Raw genomic sequence first — 19,363 nt, 5'->3', positions numbered from 1 at the left:
ATCCCCCCAGGAGGAAACCCACTGTCTTAGAGACCTGCGGCCTCACTGTCCATGATTTGAGTCATGAAATTAATCCTCAGGGCACCACTCTTTAAGCTACACAGGTTGGCATTCACATTTTCCTCCTTGAATTGGATTTATATATTTTATTTACACCATGTATTGGTGGTTGTTGAAGAAGAAGAAGAGGAGGAGGAGGAGGAGGATTAAAGTACAGAAAGGGAAGAAGACATTTGGGTCCACTGCTCAGGTGGGCTCCACCCACGAGTCTGCCCAGCGTGGCAAATCGGCCCTTGCAGTTAGACAGAGCTGGCCTATAACTGACAGGATTGATGGCTCACACCAGTGTGGGCCCCACAGGGTGTCTCCCTCACCCCACCCCCTCTGGGAGGTCCCCTGGAAAGTATCCAAAATGCGTAACAAAGGAAACCAAGGACAGGGTCTAGTTCAACCCCTTAGTGAAGGGGAGGCCTGGAGAGAGACAATCCCCCTTGCTGGAGGACACAGGGTGACCACCCCACCCTCCCCCCGAAGCCTCTCTTTCGGCCCCTGAGGAGTATGAGTCTCCCCAAACGTTGACTGCCAAACCAGGACTCTGCTCAGACCAACCTGGCCCAGGCTTATTTCCCATTTTTCCCTTCTGTTCACTGACACCCCCAACCTACTCCCAACCAGCCAAACAGATCTGTGTGCTCCCCTCCACGCAGTCCTTCCCATCTGGCCTTCCTTCCCTCAGAAAGGAAGGGTGTCCCCGAAGGAATCGCTCCATCGCCTCATGTCTTTGTTCACTTCCCTTTCGTGCCTAAAGCTCCCCAGCCTCACCCTCCCGAGCCTAAGCAGACCCCACTGTCCTTCTGAACTCAGCTCCTCTCTGAAGGATCCTCTGACATCCCAACCACAGGAACTGCTGTCTCTCTTCCAATTTCAAGGACCCCTGGTGGCCTGGGCTGATCGTTTAGCTCAGCTATTCGCCACCTGGAACCTCACGTGAGGCAGCTTCTCTCAGGAATGCATGTTCTGCTGCCTGTAAGCTTTGTCCTTTTCCTTCTTCCCTCGCCCTACTCCCATATTCATGAGATTGAGTGGGCCCTCCTCGGGGACAAAGTCAGAATACTCTTTCCTTCCTTTGTGCCCCCTCAGTGCTTTTTGATCAAGGTGCAATTCATGGAGAAAGGAGAAAGATGTAAATAGTGAATGAAGGAGGGGACACAGGATCAGAAGGAAACCTAGGCTGGAGGTGCAAACCCAGGGCTCTGAGGGCCTTGGGGCAGCTTAGCTCTGAGTCAAGAAATGAAATAAGTAGCAGAAAGCAAAAGAAAAAGGAAAGGCTTTCCAGCGGGCTTTTTCTTCCCAAGGATTTGAAAAGCTACAGTAGAGCCTGGAGGAGAGTGGGCTGCCCAGGGCTGCTGGCTCTGGGTTTTGGAGAGAAGTGGAGATGCTGTGGAGTTTTTATACTGTCCAGACCAGTTCCTCTGGGCAGCAAAGGAGGTGCACACCCAGGGCACTAAAGATTGGTCCATCAGTTGGGAGCGGCAGCGCCTTTTGTTCTATATGTCTCAGGAAACAGAACACATTCCAAGCAGGTAAGGGATGAGAACAAATGACCAGCAGGATGGGGACCGATAGTATTGGGTCCTCTTCAGTCAGCAGATTATAAAATAATAAAACGAGCATCCTATTGCTCTAAGGATAGCAAGAGCTAGCAAGGTCTCAAAAAGGTTTCAGAATTCAGACTCCCAAACCAGGCAGCCTCCCTCTCTCCTCCAACACTCGCTGGGATCTTCAGCCCCTGAGACGACAAACAATGTCCCCCCGATGTGCTCTGGACCGAGGAACTATGAGAACTTCCTAAATCTCCTAAAACTCTATAGATTAGTGTTCATCCCTGCTGCCCTGTGCATAAGTGACCTAAAATTGCATGGTCCGAACCTGTTTCCCATCCCCCAGAGACATGTGTAATTAGATAAAATGAGGACAGAATATGTATAAGTATCTGTTATACTCGGATGGCTGCCCAGAAAGAAAATGAGTGCGAGGAACCGGAGAGCCCTGTGTCACCCTCTGTCCTGAACTGGGATTGAGGGAGACTTACCTTTGTGAGTAGGTTACTAGTGCAACATGACCTCTCTGAGTTAACGAATATTTTTCTACAGTTCGGCTCCTGCAGCCCATATTTGGCACACCATCAGCATTTTCTCCGGCTTTCCATGTGGAAGGTGTCTTTCCCACCAGGATCTGAACTGAAACTTGACCCTGGGAGTCCACCTTGGGACTTCCTCTTCCTCCTTCAGGTCTCTCCATGGTGGTACCCTCTTCCAAAAAGCCCCCAACACAGAATTATTTGGAGGGTGGAAAATCCATAAGAGGACGTACAAAAGTTACAATGATACACTTCCTCTCTCAGTACAGGAGAGAAGGGCCCTCGTGTGAGCCCTAGGCCATCCTTTTTGAAGGATGAATGAAGTTCATCCTTTTTGAATGAAGTGATCTGCTATACTTAGTTGGGACATTGAGTCATGGCGAAAATCATTCTCTCTCTAGGCACTGATACTGTGAAAGTATACAAAAGTCATTCTCTCAAAGAAAATGTACCCAAAAACAGTGACTGGGCTAAAGCTCCAGCAGATGTTCACCAGATCCCAGCCTTGGGTTTAAACCATTACAGTGCTTTGCATCTTCTGGTCTTCTCTATCTTAAAAACTCAAAAGGAAAAAGAGTCCTCCAGTATAAATAAAGCTAAAGGAAATCCCACACACAACTAAACATAGAGGAGGCATTGAATAAAAATGAAGTTGATTTATCTATCAGTGGCTATCCATAAGCCAGAGGTTACTTACTTTAGCAAAGCTAAAAGGTTTGTCTTTACTTCTCGAGACCAAAGGGAGAAAGCCAAGCTTTTTAGATAAAGTGACCAAGAAACAAGAGGCTAAAATGAGCAAGGCTGCCACATGTCATAAATGCACATCCTACATGCAAGCAAAGCCAAACCTGCATCTGTTTCCCAACTCCTGAAACTGAAGCCTCTTTGGGGAGGAATTCTGCCTTTTTCAGACTCCTGCCATGAAGGGAGAGAATGAGAAACATATCAACTTTCTAGAGTGCTCGAAGCAAACATAGGCAGCAGAGCAGGTGTCTGCCTGCAGGCTTCGCTCACTCAACTATTCCCCATATGTTTCCTGCATGCCTGCTAGGCTAGGTCCTTGGGATAGAAAGGCACATGTGGCCAGGCGTGGTGGCTCACACCTGTAATCCCAGCACTTTGGGAGGCCAAGGTGAGTGGACCACTGGAGGTCAGGAGTTCGACACCAGCCTGGCCAACATGGTGAAACCCCACCTCTACTAAAAATACAAAATTAGCTGGGTCTGGTGGTGTGCACCTGTTGTCCCAGTTACTCGGGAGGCTGAGATAGGAGAATCGCTTGAACCCAGGAGGTGGAGGTTGCAGTGAGCCACACCACTGCACTCCAGCCTGGGTGAGACGGAGGGAGATTCCATCTCCAAAAAAAAAAAAAAAGAAGAAAGAAAGGCACATGTGGCTACTGTCCCTGCCTTCCACGTCCTTACTGCTAACTAACTTGTGTCAACTGTTTCAGTGACTGAGAGAGAAGAGCACACTCAGGACTGCGTGGCCCAGGGCAGGTGTGACCAATTCTACCTGAGGCTCAGCAAGGGCTCCACCAGGGAGAGGGGTCACTTAAATCATCTGGAAGATGAGTAGACAGATGCACATCAAGTGCACCCAGGGACAGGGTGAAGGTGGCGGGCAATCAAACCGCCTGCTCAGAGGAGCCACAGCAGTTTGCTGAGACACCAGGGGAACGTATGACAGGAGCTGTCTCTCTGGACAGGAACACAGAGCGCAGAGCGTCCCCTCAGACTAACAAGTTCGTACATGTCCCTCACGCTGAGGTTCTTACCCTAGAGCCCATGGGCCTCCAGGGCATCCAGAGATGGGCTCTTCCAGGTCTGTGAACCCCATAAAACCATAGGAAGATGTTCACATCTATATGGGTTTTTTCTGGGGAGATGATCCACAACTTCCATAGCATTCTTGAAAGGGCCTATGATTGCCAAAGAAAGGTGAAAAAGAAACAGCCATCAAGACTGAGTAGCCTGCACACGACTGTGGTGTGGAAGCCAGTTTCTCCCTGTCTGTCTCCTGCATATGGCTCAGTAACAGACATAAGGTTTCAGAACTGGCAGAACTAAAGGGATGAGAAGAGCATTCCAGTATAAGGAGATGGAAAGAAATCACCACTGGCATCACCAAAACAAATACCCGTGTGTACTGACTGTGTGCCAGGCTCTGGGCTAGACTTAAAAACCAGTATCTCTTTCCATAAAGCCACATGGAAGAGTGTCTTCTCAGTCTCCCGTTCCTGGAGCCAATATTGCAAGTTGGAGTCCCTAAATGTGGATTCAAGTCACCCAGGGCAATTCACTGCAATCCCCAGATCAGGCTCAAACTTTAGTTGGCAGTTGCCTAGCAACAAGTAACCCTGAAGACACATCACCAAACCGAGATGCCAAAAAGGGCATTTTGTGGACAAGATAGTTCTGAAACTAACCCCTAATAAGTCTGTCAGGCCTCTCTGGGGCTCTTGGGGTAAGGAGTAGACTTTGCAGCCAAAGGTAGGCTGAGAGGAGAAAGATAGAAAGGCGTTGTTTTTTGTTTTTTCAGACAGGGTCTCACTCTGTTGCCCAGGCTGGAGTGCAGTGGCACATCACGGCTCACTGCAGCCTCAACCTCTTGGGCTCGGGTGATCCTCCCACCTCAGCCTCCCAAGTAACTGGGACTAAAGTTGCGTGCCACCACACCCAACTAGTTTTTCTATGGGATTTTACCATGTTGCAGGCTGGCTCAAACTCCTGGACTCAAGCAACCTGCCCACCTAGGCCTCCCAAAGTGCTGGGATTACAAGCATAAGCCACTGTGCCTGGCTAGAAGGTGTTCTGCTGGTTGTATGTTTTCCCACCCCTGGGGAGTAGGCATGAGAAAGGGAACTGAGGGTTAAAGGAGAAGGCAGCCTCCAGTAGAGAAGGCAGCCTCCAGTAGAGAAAGCAATTGGTGCCTCTTCACTTCCTCTTTCAGATGGTACCTATGGTTACTCTTCCAAGCAGTTGCTTAACACATGCCACCCACACCTAAAGACGCGCAAAGCAACAGGAAGACTTGTCTGAACCTACATCCAGTCCTTCCCTAAAGCCATCATCCTCCTACAGCTCCAAAAACCCCACAGGACTATGGAAGGCTGGGGTGAGCAGGATGACAGATCTCAAACTACTACTAACAGTGAAACTGGGGAAGCAGTTTTTAACCAACTTTCCAAGGAAACTCACTCCCTTACAGAGGCATGAAAGATGCAAAGAGACCTCATTCTCTAAAATTCAGAGCTGGTGGTGGTGGTGGTGGTGGTGGTTGTTGTTGTTGTTGTTGTTGTTGTTAACACAAAGCTCAGAAACTCCTTAAGCTAAGAGTCAAGTGAGACTGGGTTTCCCAAGACAAAATTTCCTATCCAAACCATCACATAAGGCCAACACTGGGTATTCTCCCTGTGTAGATAGTGGAAAGCCTGGGAAGATGGCCTTCTCTGGAATCTACCATCCCTTCTCTTGAAAGGTCTTGGGGGTAGGAGGAAAAGGGGCAAATAAATATATCAGTCTGGAGGCGACTCAGGAAGAACAAATGCGGAAGTCAAACAACAAATAAGGCAGATATAAATCCAAATAAAATATTAAAATCATTAAAGGGCTGCTGCTCCCTGAAGATTGGGAAAAATGAAGAGAGTTAATTAAAAGCAATCTCCATGCACTGCTGAGCCGGCCAGCCCTGATAAATCAACAGCTGGGGCTGCTGTGGAGGGCAGGCAAGGGGCTTCAGGAGGGGGTGGGCCAGCCGGGGGAAGGGGGTTTGCCACTGAGACAGCTGTGATGGCAAATTGAACACAGTGACTTAAGTTTCATGTTTGATTAAATATTGTATGACCACTGAATAAAGTTATTCTTTGGAGAAGGAGAAAATGATGGGCTGGGTAAGTGAAGGCGGGGGAAGATAAGGATGAAGAGGTATTGTTCGATTCAAAACATACTTAGGACTGTAACGCTGGCACCTCTGATATTGCTCCCAAAGGCCAAAGCTTTGGGGGTTTTTTTTCTTTCTACTTGATCTGCAAAGGTAGCTGTGTCTTCGTCTTCTAAAATCTCTCTACAAAACTTGGGTTATGTTTATCTGGGGGACCAGGGAAGGCAGTGCAGAGTCAGGGAAAGTAATGAAGAGGAAAAGAAGACAGAAAAGATCTTCAAAATTGTCACTGCTGATCAAAGCCAGACTTTTGACACAAAACTAAAAGGTCAGCAGAAATGGTGGGAACTCTTTTTTTTCTTTACTTCTTTCCTTCTCCCTTTTTTCTGCAGCTAGTTTTTGTGTTTAAAATGAAAAAGAGCTCTGAATTTTGGGGCTCAGTCTAAGTCAAAAGCCAGCTATTTCAGAAGTGTTAGAAGAACAGGCCCTTCTCTATTCTAAGGGGAAACCCTCCAGTTCTTCCTTGATGAAAATATAATCAAGAGAAATGATTGGGGGAAAGTGTTTTTTTCTCCTCCATAGAACTGGGATTGGAAGGGGAGTGTGTGCATGGGGAAACATAAGGAATTATGCATTTGGATATGCATTTTAATTAGGTGGACAGAGGCAGCCGCCTGTTAATTTTTCTTGCTTGTTTCCACTTAGCATTCATCACAGGCAGAACCACCATAGAGCGCTCCCACGATAATAGATGGTTCTGCATTGGCTAAGTCCTCAGGGAAAATAATTAGCAGGAGAGAATATATTCTCTCCACTCCCACTGCCCCATCCACCCTGCCCTCCCCCAATCACCAGCACCACGTTGCCTCCCCTCTCCCCACCCCCCTCACCTATAGTGGTTTTCCTAGGAGAAGCCGAGGGCAGCAGTCAGTCTCCTGGTTTGCTAGCACTTATTTTGCCCTGCCAAAAAACAAGGGTCTAGGAGAAGAAACAGACAGATCAGAGGTCTCTACTGGAGTGGAAGCTCCTCAATGTAGGGAGGGAGGCAGGTGACTGTGCTGATTAGTTCTCAGGGGCAGGCAATCCGTGTTGACTTCGGGATGAAGGAACTCCAAAGAGGATGAGACAGTTCTCATTGTGCTCAACTGGCAGCCAAAGAGGTATCTAGAGTTGCTGGTTGAGGACAGCAGGAGTAGGGATGATGTTTTTTGCTCTTGTAAAGGAAAGTTGCAGGGCCAAGTGCAATGGTTTTCACCTGCAAACCCAGCATTTTGGGAGGCTGAGGTAAGAGGATCACTTGGGGCCAGAAGTTCAAGACCAGTCTGGGTAGCGCAGCGAGACCCCCATCTCTATAAAAACAATTTAAAAATTAGGTGCGGCAGTACACACCTGTAGTCCCAGCTACTTGGGAAGCTGAGGTGGGAGATCACTTGAGTCAAGGAGTTTGAGGCCACAATGAGCTGTAATTGCACCACTGCACTCCAGCCTGGGTGACAGAGTGATTGCACCACTGCACTCCAGCCTGGGTGACAGAGTGAGACCCTATCTCCAAAAAATATATAAGAGAAAAGAAAATAAAGAAAGTTGTAGCTTTGCAGCAAGATTGAATCTGAACCATTTCCAAGGCTGGCAACCAAGACATGTGTGTAACTCTGAGATCTGGCCTCACTGCAGTGCTCTCCGGTCTACTTTTCTATAAAGAATCTGGCCGGGTGCAGTGGCTCACACCTGTAATCCTAGCACGTTGGGAGGCCCAGGTGGGCAGATCACTTGAGGTCAGGAGATCGAGACCAGTCTGGCCAACATGGTAAAACCCAATCTCTACTGAAAATACAAAAATTAGCTGGGTGTGGTGGCATGTGCCTTTAATCTCAGCTACTCCTATGGCTGAAGTACAAGAATCACTTGAAACCTGGGAGGCGGAGGTTGCAGTGAGCCAAGATCACGCCACTGCACTCCAGCCTAGGCAACAGAGCAAGACTCTGTCTCAAGAAAAAAAAAAAAAGGAAAGAAAAGAAAAAGAATCCATTCTTGCCACTGACCTCCAATGCCAGCAGCTCACCCTCCTTATTCACAAGCGGATCTAAGCCCCTGCCCCGCCTCCACTTCTTCTCTCTCCCTCAGTCATCTCAGTTGAAGGAGGAGCCAGAGACCAGGCAAGGACCCAAAGGCCCAAGTTCCCAGAAGAGTACCCCACTCTACCCACCGTGATTCTGCTTCCTCTGGTTTGGTGGGTGAACTCAGATCAGGACTGATGACCAGAAATGAAATGAGGGTTTCCCCTGAGCTCACATTCTCACTTATTTCAAACCCAGACAATAGGAAAATCCCACTGCAATCCCAGAGCTATTTACACACGCCTGGATGACTAGGCCATGCATTTCCCAAGAAACGATGATTAGATGTGATGGGTAATGCCAGAAACATTTATTTTTGTTTTAATATTTAAAATAATGTTTAATATAGTAAGTATTATTGACTCTCTGAGGAGGCCATGGTCAGCTATAGGACACTTTTTAGTTCTCATAGTAACACCTCACATTTGCACTTTCCACCTTCTGAAATGTTTCCATATCCATTATTTCATGTGGGCCGCTGAGGGGAAGCCAGGCTCGGGGAAGGGGAAGGGAGGAGAAGGGAGACACAAGCTCTCCTGGCTGTTTGGAAGGACAGGCCTGACTTGCTAACTCTTGCCCCCCAAGCTATCCTGTCATCACTGTGCTTCCCCCCACCTCCTATTGTCAGACATCACATCTCCATCCACCTAGGGAGCCTTCACTCCAAGCCTCACCAGGTAACTGCTAGTGCTACAGCCCCTGGAACTGCCCCAAACCCAAACCCTGAACCCCCACTAGGAGTCCCTGCCCTCAAAGGAAGGGAGATATGAGGGAAAGGCAATCCCTGTGGCTGGGGATGGGAGAAGTGAGTCTCTAGGTTCTTAGTTCCCAGTGTGTTTATCGCGAAAAGCAATGGACTGCCAATGGAGGGAGAGGCAGAGAGGTTGAATTCTGTGATACTACTAGGTTTGGGTTTTTTTTGTTTGTTTAGTTTATAAGGTGGAGAATGCCTGTATTATCTAGAAATGTAGCCCCTAATTTTTTTATTTTTTTTATTTTTTTTTTTTTTAGATAAGGTCTTGCTCTGTCACCCAGGCTGGAGTGCAGTATTGCGATCATATCTCACTGCAGCCTCAACCTCCTGGGCTCAAGCCATCTTCCTGCCTCAGCCTCCTGAGTAGCTGGGACCACAGGTGTACACCACCACATCCGGCTATTTTTTTAATTTTTTGTAGCAACTGGGTCTCACGATATGCCCAGGCTGGTCTTGAATGCCTGAGCTCAAGGGATCCTCCCACCTCAGCCTCCCAAAGTGCTGGGATTACAGGCGTGAGCCTAGATTTTACAGTCCAAAAATGAAGGAGACCTAGGCATAGTGAAAACCCAAAAGAAATGAAAACGGGGACTAAAACAGATACTTGTATGCCAATGTTCATGGCAGCATTATTCAAACAGCCAAAAAGTGAAACAACCCAAATGCCCATCCACAGTTAAATGGGTAAACAAAATGTGGTCTATCCATACAACGGCCATAGAAAGGAAGAAAGTTCTGACTATGCTACAACACGGATGAACAAACACTGAAGACATTATGCTAAGAGAAATAAGCCAGACACAGAAGAACAAATATTGTATTTTTCCCCTTATATGGGGTGCCAAGAATGCAGAATGGTGGTTCCCAGGGATGGTAGGAAGCAGGGGATGGAAAAGTATTGTTTAATGGACACAAAGTTTCTCTCTCGGATGATGAAAAGGGTCTGGGCAGCTGGGTGCAGTGGCTCATGCCTATAATCCCAGTACTTTGGGAAGCTGAGGTGGGTGGATCACCTGAGGTCAGGAGTTCAAGACCAGCCTGGCCAACGTGGTGAAACCCTGTGTCTACTAAAAATACAAAAATTAGCCAGTTGTGATGGTGCATGCCTGTAGTCCCAGCTACTCAGGAGACTGAGACAAGAGAATCATTTGAACCTGGGAGGCGGAGGTTGCAGTGAGCCAAGATTGCGTCACTGCACTCCAGCCTGGGTGACAGAATGAGACTCCATTTAAAGAAAAAGGAAGGAAGGAAAGAAGGAAGGAAGGAAGGAAGGAAGGAAGGAAGGAAGGAAGGAAGGAAGGAAGGAAGGAAGGAAGGAAGGGAAGGAAAGGAAGAGAAGGAAATCTGGAAACTGATGGTGGTGATGGTTGCACGAGGTGGGAGGATCACCTGGAGCCAGGATTTCAAGACCAGCCAGAGCAACATAGCAAGACTTCTATCTCTACTAAAGATTAAAAATAAATGTACTTAAAGCCACTGAATTGCACACTTTAAAATGGCTAGAATGGTACACTGTATGTTACGTATATTTTAGCCACAATAAAGAAAAATTGAAGGAATGCCTCTCTCTGCTGGAGGTCAGGGTGACCATTTTGTTTTCCCTTTAAAGTCTCAGAATTTACACACCAGCTCCTGTGTAGACTCTGAAGAGTTCTGCAACCTCTTCCCCCCCCTCTTTATGCTTGCAAAAAAACTGCCATGGAAGCTTTCCACCAAAGAAAAGCCCGATAATAATGTCCCCACTGAAATCTGAGATGTTCTGGAGACATGTCACTGAAGGGGAGGCATGAAGTCCAGTCTAGTCTTGGCTAATACCCACTCAGGCAGGGGCTACTTCCACACAACCGCTGGGCACCTCCATTTCCTCAGTGGTCACACAGGTACACTAGAGGAAGCTCAGTGAGACATCAGTACAGGTCCACTTACTTCAGCTCACTAACCATCCAGGTACCTGTGGCTGCTGCCCAAATTAAAATAAAATAAGCACTTTATTTCCAGATTAATTGGGATGGGTGCCATGGTAGAGGAAAAGGCCAGAGAGATCATGGACAAATAAAATCCAGACCAGAGGACTGGCTGGAAAATTGGTTACCCTTCTGCCTCCAAACACTTAAAAAAAAAAAAAAAAAAAAAAAAAAGAAGCAGCAGCAAAATACAGATGTTCTCAGTGATTGCAGTCTTTTAACAACCAAAAACTGAGTGCTTATCCACATCAAAATAGGCCAGTTGGTCTTCAGGTTCCTCATTCTCATCAACTTCTGGATGGGATGCTAGTGAGAAGAAAAGCACTGAAAAGGAAGAGCCAGAGGAAAAGCCCACATTCTAAATGGCCCACCACCTGGTCCTCAGCCTCAGACCTTGAGAAGGGACAAGAAGTTCCACCCAGGTTAGAACTCCAAGAAGGGAGCACCATGTAGCAAGACTGAACCAGAGAATAAGAAACTGTGGAAGTCTCCAATCTTAAATGTTCTCTTTAGAGCCACACTTTAAAAATAAGAGAAAATCAGAACTCTGGCCCCTAACTGTCGCCTCTGTCCTAATCCACCATAATAACAGCCAGAAAGTTGTTGGCTTAAAAGGAATTTGGGGAATCAAAGTGCATCACCATCATAAAGACAAGGAATATGCGGCTCAAAGAAGTTCTGTGTCCCCTTCACAAGTTAGTTGCCTGTAGCTCTGGAAGCAGAGCTCAAGGCTTAGGATTCCTCTCCCCGGGCTTTTTCTCCTCCATTACTATGAAGTCACTACGGCTACAAAAAAATCAGCCACTGGTGAGAAATGAACAAGGAAGAGGATAAGAGGTTGAGACAGGTTTCATCAATAGCAGGTGAAAGTGTGAGGATGGGAAAACTTTCTGATGGAGCTTCCAATTGCAGATCATTCAAACAGCAGATTTTCAAGGTGAATAACAACACCTAAAAAAAAAACCTTTTCTCAGCAACCTGAGATGATCACAGTCCCCGGATTCAGAGAGGGAGGAGAGGGTGCAAAGGGAGGATTAGACATGTGCCAGCATTGTTCCACAAGCTCAGAACTGAGGCCTGGCTGGTGAGGACTCAATGTGGGCTATTTGAACCCCATTATTAGGAGCCCTGAGCCTAATCCTCTCACCCCTCCCTGCTTCTACACATTGCCCCTAAATTGTAGCCTCCTCAGGGATTATCTCCCTTCCCTTGCCACTGCCTGCCACCCTAATATTCACAAACACACACCCTAGAAATTCTCCAGTCTGTTCCTCTTCCCTTTGCTCCACCAACACCTTCTAACCACTGCTTTTAAAACTCTAATGCAAATCACAGGCTTCAAAAACCTTCCCTCAGTGACAGTTTTACGATGCTAGCTCCATTCATCCATATGGGTTGACAGACTGTGAAACACCAGTAACCGGACCAATAAGAAAAACAAATTACAAAAACACTACAACACCTCATCTCTCCTCAGTCACTCAAACAATTAGAAAACTTTGGAATTTGCAACAGATCATAATATCAGTCTCTCTTGCAGTTCAACAATAATCTTTGCAGAGTTCCAGACCACACAGTGGTTTTACCCACTCCTCCATCCTCCCCCTACCCAAGGCCACTCTCTATCTTTCCTTGTTAAATACCTTTATATTTAAAGACTATTTAAAATTAAGACCATGCTTACAAAACACCCCTGTTGGGCAGTAGCTGGGCAAAAAATATTTCAGTGGTTGTGGGATTTTTTTGGCCAGAGGTTTGCCACATTTGGCTACATTTCTGTTTTCTAGTGACTTTCAAAACACTCAAAAACCACAAAAGTTACTTTGCAGAGGTTGGGATAATAAACAGGCCTGGATTCTGGTGCCTTTTTATAACCCATCACCCATCACCACTACTGTCAGCATAGCTGCCTTAGAAACCTAAAACATCAGCCTCAGTTTCCATTCTTTTTCTGGTGCATGCTCAACACAAAACATGCTGACCATGGCATTTTGTTTTTTGCATTGATCTGAACAGATGGCTCTGAAACAGCTTTAGACATTATCATCTTTCTCAGATGTATCCAAATTCCAGCTACCTGCATGATTCCAAAAAAAGGAGGATGAGAGGTCTCCAACTCAGCTGTCTCTGAATTCAAGCCCACCTTATGTGACTGAGCAGCTCTCATTCAACTGGCAGTCTCCAATGTCTCCCAGGAGGCCTGCAGGCCAGGCTATTTTCAGAGGTTTACACTGTGACAATGCCTCCACTTGGGTTCCCGCAGACATTAATCTCCATCATAGGTGTCTCATCAAAAGCAGACATATACCCACTGAAAAATAATGTGTGCTAATGAAGTTTGGAGAATTTAGGGCTTTTTTATAGTGGCAACCAGAAGCAGATGGAGAACAGGTTCTTGGGAATCTGTTGGCTTACAACGTCTGAGGGTCCTTTTTCATAAGAAGCTAAAACAATGTCCATAAAAGGCAGCAAGTTCACAAAGTCCTGGCCTCAATGCCATCTACTTAGTACCTACCCACATCCCCCAACCCCAACAGAAAGAGCTAAGAGGAGATTAGAACCAGGAATGTGACCCCCACCCCTTCCCCTCTGATATCTAAACTGAGTGCCACAGCAAGAGTGAGGTCTGGCTTCTAACTTTCACATGCACAAAACCACTTTAGATTAGAATACACTAATACAGGTCATAGAATGCACAACGAGATCTAGATTTGCGGTTCATCTACACACATGACCTGCTGTTTGACTTGGCTAAGTAAGTTTATTTTCTTCTCCCAGAGTAGTGTTCTTAATAACAAAACAGGGACATCAACATATACCTCCAAGCAAGGTTAACTCCTTACAAAAGAAAGTTTCAATACAATCACGTATATGTGTGTGTTCACAGTTATCAGCATGACAAAATAGTTTATTGGTCTGTTTATAAATAATTACTTAAGGTAAAGCCCTGTTGGTTTATATGGAATTTAATAATAATAATTTTTTTCTAAGTAGGCAGTTATAATAATAGATATATACGTATATAATCAAGTCTGGCAGAAGGTGGCAGACATTCTCAGTTAAATGCACACCAACCAGGATTTTGATAATACAAGAGTAAGTTGTTTAAAGTACTGATTGCAGATTTGGGGAAAGGTCTTTTATCTGAACTAGAATATTAAGATTCAAATTTATATTAAAAGCATTATGTGGCCAGTGCGGTGGCTCATGCCTATAATCCCAGCACTTTGGGAGGCCAAGACAGGCAGATCACTTGAAGCCAGGAGTTTGAGACCAGCTGGCCAAGATGGAGAAACCCTGTCTCCACTAAAAAACACAAAAATTAGCCAGGTATAGTGGTGCGCGCCTATAAGCCCAGCTGGATTCTGGAGGCTAAGGCACAAGAATCACTTGAACCCAGGAGGCAGAGGTTGCAGTGAGCCAAGATCCTGCCACTGCACTCCAGCCTGGGCAACAGAGCAACACCCTGTCTCAAAAAATAATAATAATAATAAAAGCATTATGTTTCCCAGGTATGCAGAAATCAACCAGAATGTAACTAACCTACATGCAGGCCTTTATTAAATCCTTATTTATGTTACCTGCATGTGTTTACTTCACTACCTGGACCTTATCTTGCTTGTTTATGTAAGAAATGAGGGTAACTCTCATACATCTTTGCTCAGACAATGTAGCTGCTAAATTAAATAACTTGTAATACACATTTACATATCATACATGTCCACCAGCGCTTCTGAATTCTATTTGTCCAGATGTGACTGCTTGGTTGTGGGGGCCACCTGCCGTGTCCCCTTTGTGATCTGATCAGTGCAGGCGGCTCCTATTTCTGCCTCTAACACCCTGTTGGGCAGTAATAAGATGTTAAAGGCAACAACAGAGAGAGAAGCCGGGCTGTCAGCTTCAGAGAGGAAGGGGGTGAAGGGTACAACAAGGAAGAAAAAGAAAGGGAGTTGAGGGGAGATCAAAGACAGGCAGGAAGAAAGCCAAATTGCTAAGAGAGGAGATGTGGCTTCAGGAGCTTGGGACCCTAAGGAAAACCCCAAAGCAATGAGATTCAAAATTGTGCCATCCCATCACCCCAGCTAATTGAATTATTGAATGTCCCACATGGAAAAAGCTAGTACAGTGAAAAATAGCCCATACTCAGTGTAGGCAGAGCCCTGCATAGGTGCTGCTGGAAACCTGAGCTTGTTTCTTCCCAACACATTAACTACCACCACTTTATCCCCCATCCTGAGGAAACCTTTGTGTGACCATTTTCTGTAGGGGGCGTCCGTGGTGTTGGCTTTTTTTTTTTTTTTTTTTTTTGGAGGGAAGAGAGAGACTCAGAACGCACACAGAGAAAATGCTAATGTCATTCAGCTCTGTTTCATTGTCAGGAGGGACACATGAGGATAAAAACATAGCTCTCCAAACCATTCTCTCCGCTACCCCTCCTCCCTGCACCACCACCATCCCTTCGGCTGGATGTGTCTCTGCACTTTGTTCTAATTTATCCCATGCATAATTTATTCACGTTTGTATTGTTTCCTGATCAGCAACTTTTAAAAACAAATGAAATATATAAGATGTTTTATTAAACAAGTTGTTTAAAAAAAAAAAAAGGCAGATGGTGTCCGTCTCCCAATAACAACGTGTGTGCTCCTGCATTAGGAGTTAAAAACTGTCCAGGGTGTGAGAGGCTGGGCTGGTCAGGGGTATTGTTTACACCCCTTTACCCCCAGGGAAAGGGTCTGGGAAGCAGAAAGGAATGGCTAATTATAAATGACCACTCAACTCCCACCTAGAAAAAGCAAGCAGGGGCGTTGTGTGTATGCTAGTGTGTGCATGCGTGTGGCGGCACAATTACAAATACATCACATTGCAACTGTTTCTAATTATACAAAGTACAATTCAGAACTAATTCCCCTAACCAGCCGGGATTCCGCCACCTTCTTTCCCCCCGTCTGTCCCTTCCCCCACCCTTAACCGCACCCTACACAGACTCCCTCCCCAAACGCGCACCCTACTGTGATCCAAAAAAACCCTGGAGCGAGCAGGGGAACACTGAAGCTTAGAGATACTGCGCCCGCCCGCGCGAAAGCGGGCTCCCGGGTAACTAGGGTACGGCTTTCCCAGTAGGCAACAAACCTGGTGCACATGTGAAATAGATTCTCTAACTTGAGTTTACCAGGTGGCATCAGCCTGGTTATGTGATTTCGGCTGGATATGGGGAAACTGCAAATCAGTTGTGGGTTCGGTAGAGACAGCATCAGCGGTGTTGCAGCGAAAGCAACCGGCAGCGAGGATGCGGCGAAGTTACGCCCATTTATTCTGCCATAAAACATTTTCTTTCTTGGATGAAACGCTGTGGCGTTCAAGTGCAGTGTATCCGAGCTTCCGAGGCAGAACTGAAGCCGGGAGCTCCTATCTGCTCAGCCTCAGCTTCCAACGTCCTCTTAACGGCAGCTTTCATATAAATATCTTTGAAACCTGGGGCATTCCTACCCGTTTCCCTATTTCTGGTGGGCGACGAGCTGGTGCAAACACGTCTGATTCTCCCTGTGCATTCCTTTGCGTTAGGAACCCCCCTACCGTCTCCGGTAGCGAACCTGGTTTTCAACTCCAGGAGTGGCGAGGGGTGAAGACGAGAATGCGCTGAATTAAAAGAAGCAGGGTCGACAGTGGCCACGCACCAGGGAGAATTCGGCACGAACCGCCCCCTACCCGGCCCGCACCTCCCTCTCCCCCCCTTTGCCTGCGGCTTCGTCCGGGCGGGGAAGTCCCGGTCGAAGGGGTGCGGACCCCCAGCCCACCTCGAATACGGAGGGAGCCACCCTCTGCCGACATCACCCAATAGCACCCCTTTCAGAGCGACACTAGTTTTCCGAGGCCACCCTTGGCTCCGCGATCGCGAGCGGACTTGGCGGCTTAACAGTTCCACCGACTGGAAGGAAGGAAGGAAGGAAGCCAGGATGAAAAGGAGGAGGAAGGCAGGCAGGCAGGCAGAAATTGGCTGTTGGACCCGGGGCTGGCCCCCGCGAGTGCTCGCCCGGCCCGCCCCACTCTGTCCAGGATCTGGACAAGCGCTCAAAGTCTCCCCGGGGCGGCCAGAGGCACCTGCCCCTCGCCCGGCCGGGAGCAGACGCTGCCCCCTCGGGCCAGGAGCCCCAAAACCGCCTCTCCGCCTGCCTCGGCGCCTCACCCAGAGGTGGCGAGAACACCATTCATAAGACCTGCGGCTTCCCTGCCTCCAAATCCACCCCAAGTTAACCCGAGTCGTTAATCCACTACAGCCAGGTTGCTCGCAAACACACGAGCAGACACACGCGCGGTCGCCCGGAGCGCCTCCGAGATCCGGGGGCTGCCGGGGAAAGCCCGGGGCGACCACCTGGGACCCAGCGCGCCCGGGACCCGCTGCTTCCCCCGCGGTGCTCCCAACTCCGGAAGGTTTGCACAAACTCCCCGCGAGCGATCGGAAGGCGAAGAGCGCCCTGCAAACTCCGGAGCCTCCGCGGTGCGTCCGCCGGACCCAGCAGACCCAGCGGCGGGGCGGGGGCCGCGGGCTTGGGGGTGCGGGGCTCGGCCAAGTGCACCGAGGCAGTCCCGGCCCGACGCTCGCCCCCCGCCCGGCCGCCCCCGGAGCCTCGCTCCCTGCCCGCGAGGCGGGGGACTCCAGGGACCGCGCTGTCCCCGAGCTCCCGCGACCCCCCTGCTGTAGAGCGCTCGAGCGCCGGGCTTCTCCGCCGGCAACCCCTATCTCTCGCTCTCTCTGCAATTTAGCAGAACACAAATGTAACAATTTTCTTCTTGTTAATTGCATCTCCTGACATTTCTGCGCGTTGGGGGAAAAAAAAGAAGTAAGAGCTGAAAGAAGAGAGAAGCCCCGCCGCGGCTGGAGGCGCCTGCAAGCGCAAGCACTGGCAGCGCTCGCCACGCAGAAGGCGCCTTTTTTTTCATATTGAAACCACGCGGAATATGTACATTTTTTAGTCTTACTTACGCTTTCAGGGGGTTGTGAATGACAGTCGCCATTTTGCTACAATGTAACAGAATATTGTCTGTCTCAGAGTTCTAAAGGTTCGCTCAGGGGAAGCGACAGGCCAATCAGAGCGCGGGATACCGGCCCGCCGGCCAATCGGCGCGGCTGGTCGCCAGGTGGGCGGGGCCTGCTCCGTGGTAGTTATTAGGGGAGCTGTCAAAGCCCAGAGGTCACTCCCTTTTGTAGAGCCCGAGAGCCAGCAGGTCTTAAAGGGGAAGTACCGCGTTGGCAGCTCCTTTTCGGGCTGGGGAAAGTGGAGACGCACGGGAGAATATTATAGTTTGGTTCAACTCCCTACTTTTCTAAATAACTGCAGAGTTTGCGCTCCTGCACAGAAATATTTCAATATTGCCAGCAAGCCACTGAATCCTATTCATTAGCTTTTGGCTTTGCATATCAACATTTTTAATCCCCCAAAGGGTAAATCCCCGTGTTTCAGTACAAAAGTTGGAAGGCTGCCGTTTCGTGTAACAAATTACTACATGTGCTTTGCCGTTTGCTAATGCTCTGGGTCCTGCTGCTTTTTAATATTCTTATTCCCGAAGTGTTCTCTTTATCTCCGCCACCTTCCTCTCTCGCTTCTTGGAACTGCCGCTGCTGTTCCTGGCGACTCCAGGACAGCAACTCACCCTCCCCCTGGAATGCCTCAATGTCAGGCTCACTCCCTCCTGCAGCCAGGGCTTTCTTTACGTAGTGCAGGGGGGTTACTCTGCGCGGTCCGCCGCTACCACCCCTTCTGTTCTGCTCCCTACACCAGAAACTTCCAAAATGCTCAGATTCCTGCTCGGTGGTGCGACCTGGAGCTCTGACCTTTAGGCTTAGAGGTAGGGAGGACTTCAGGCAACCTTTGGAAACTTTCTACTACTAGGAAGCAAGTGCCTAGGCAGAAGTCGTAGAGCCTGGACTGGGTGTTGTCAGAGTCCCTTTAGAGGAGTGGCACACGCGATTCTGACGTCACCTTTCACTACTTAGAAGGTGGAAAGAATTTGCTAGTGAATAATCCGATGTGACCCGAGGCGTCCAAAGAGTCTGTGTCTGCTTCTAGTCAGTGTGAACTCTTCACTGGCGAGCCCCTGACAAAATTGGGAGACTTCTGCGAAGTCAGGCTTCCACTGGGCACCGGGAAGCTCTGCGTGGATGAAATCGCATTAAATCGAGAATAGGGTAGGGGCCTCGTTAGCATACAGAAGTCTGGCTACCATTCCAAAGCTGTTTAATCAGGTCAAATAGCTAAGATAGTGGGGGAGGGGTGGCAAGGGGAGAGAAGTTGCCAAATTGCCAGTTCAAAGCTATGCCCTCTCGCTTCCTTTTGCTCCTCTCAAGACAATGAATAAAATAAAATAAACATTCCAGAATTTCAAGAGTTCAACTACATACGCTATTAGATTTACAGATAAACAGAAAGTGACTGAATAACTGTTTGTAATAGATTTGAAATCTTTAACTCCTCTCTGCCTATTTAATAAGCAGAATCAAGTTCTACAG

At 48.0% G+C, this 19,363-nt stretch overlaps 1 protein-coding gene across 2 annotated transcripts in view; it reads right to left on the bottom strand.

The window, feature by feature from the left end:
- Positions 1-17,883, bottom strand: part of DPF3 (double PHD fingers 3) — a 278,067-nt gene extending 260,184 nt beyond the window's left edge. For both annotated transcript variants that reach the window (XR_007727553.1, XM_050798846.1), the window contains exon 1: positions 17,840-17,883. Coding sequence is in view for 1 of the 2 variants with exons in the window: in XM_050798846.1 (XP_050654803.1) it covers positions 17,840-17,871 (32 nt within the window). In the remaining variant the exon portion in view is untranslated. The remainder of the gene's footprint in view (positions 1-17,839) is intronic.
- Positions 17,884-19,363: the final 1,480 nt, after the last annotated feature.

Source organism: Macaca thibetana, chromosome 7 (genome assembly GCF_024542745.1).
Source record: "Macaca thibetana thibetana isolate TM-01 chromosome 7, ASM2454274v1, whole genome shotgun sequence".
Classification (NCBI taxonomy): Eukaryota; Metazoa; Chordata; class Mammalia; order Primates; family Cercopithecidae; genus Macaca; species Macaca thibetana.
Note: the sequence above shows the minus strand (reverse complement) of the source record. Positions and strands in the feature narration are given on the sequence as shown.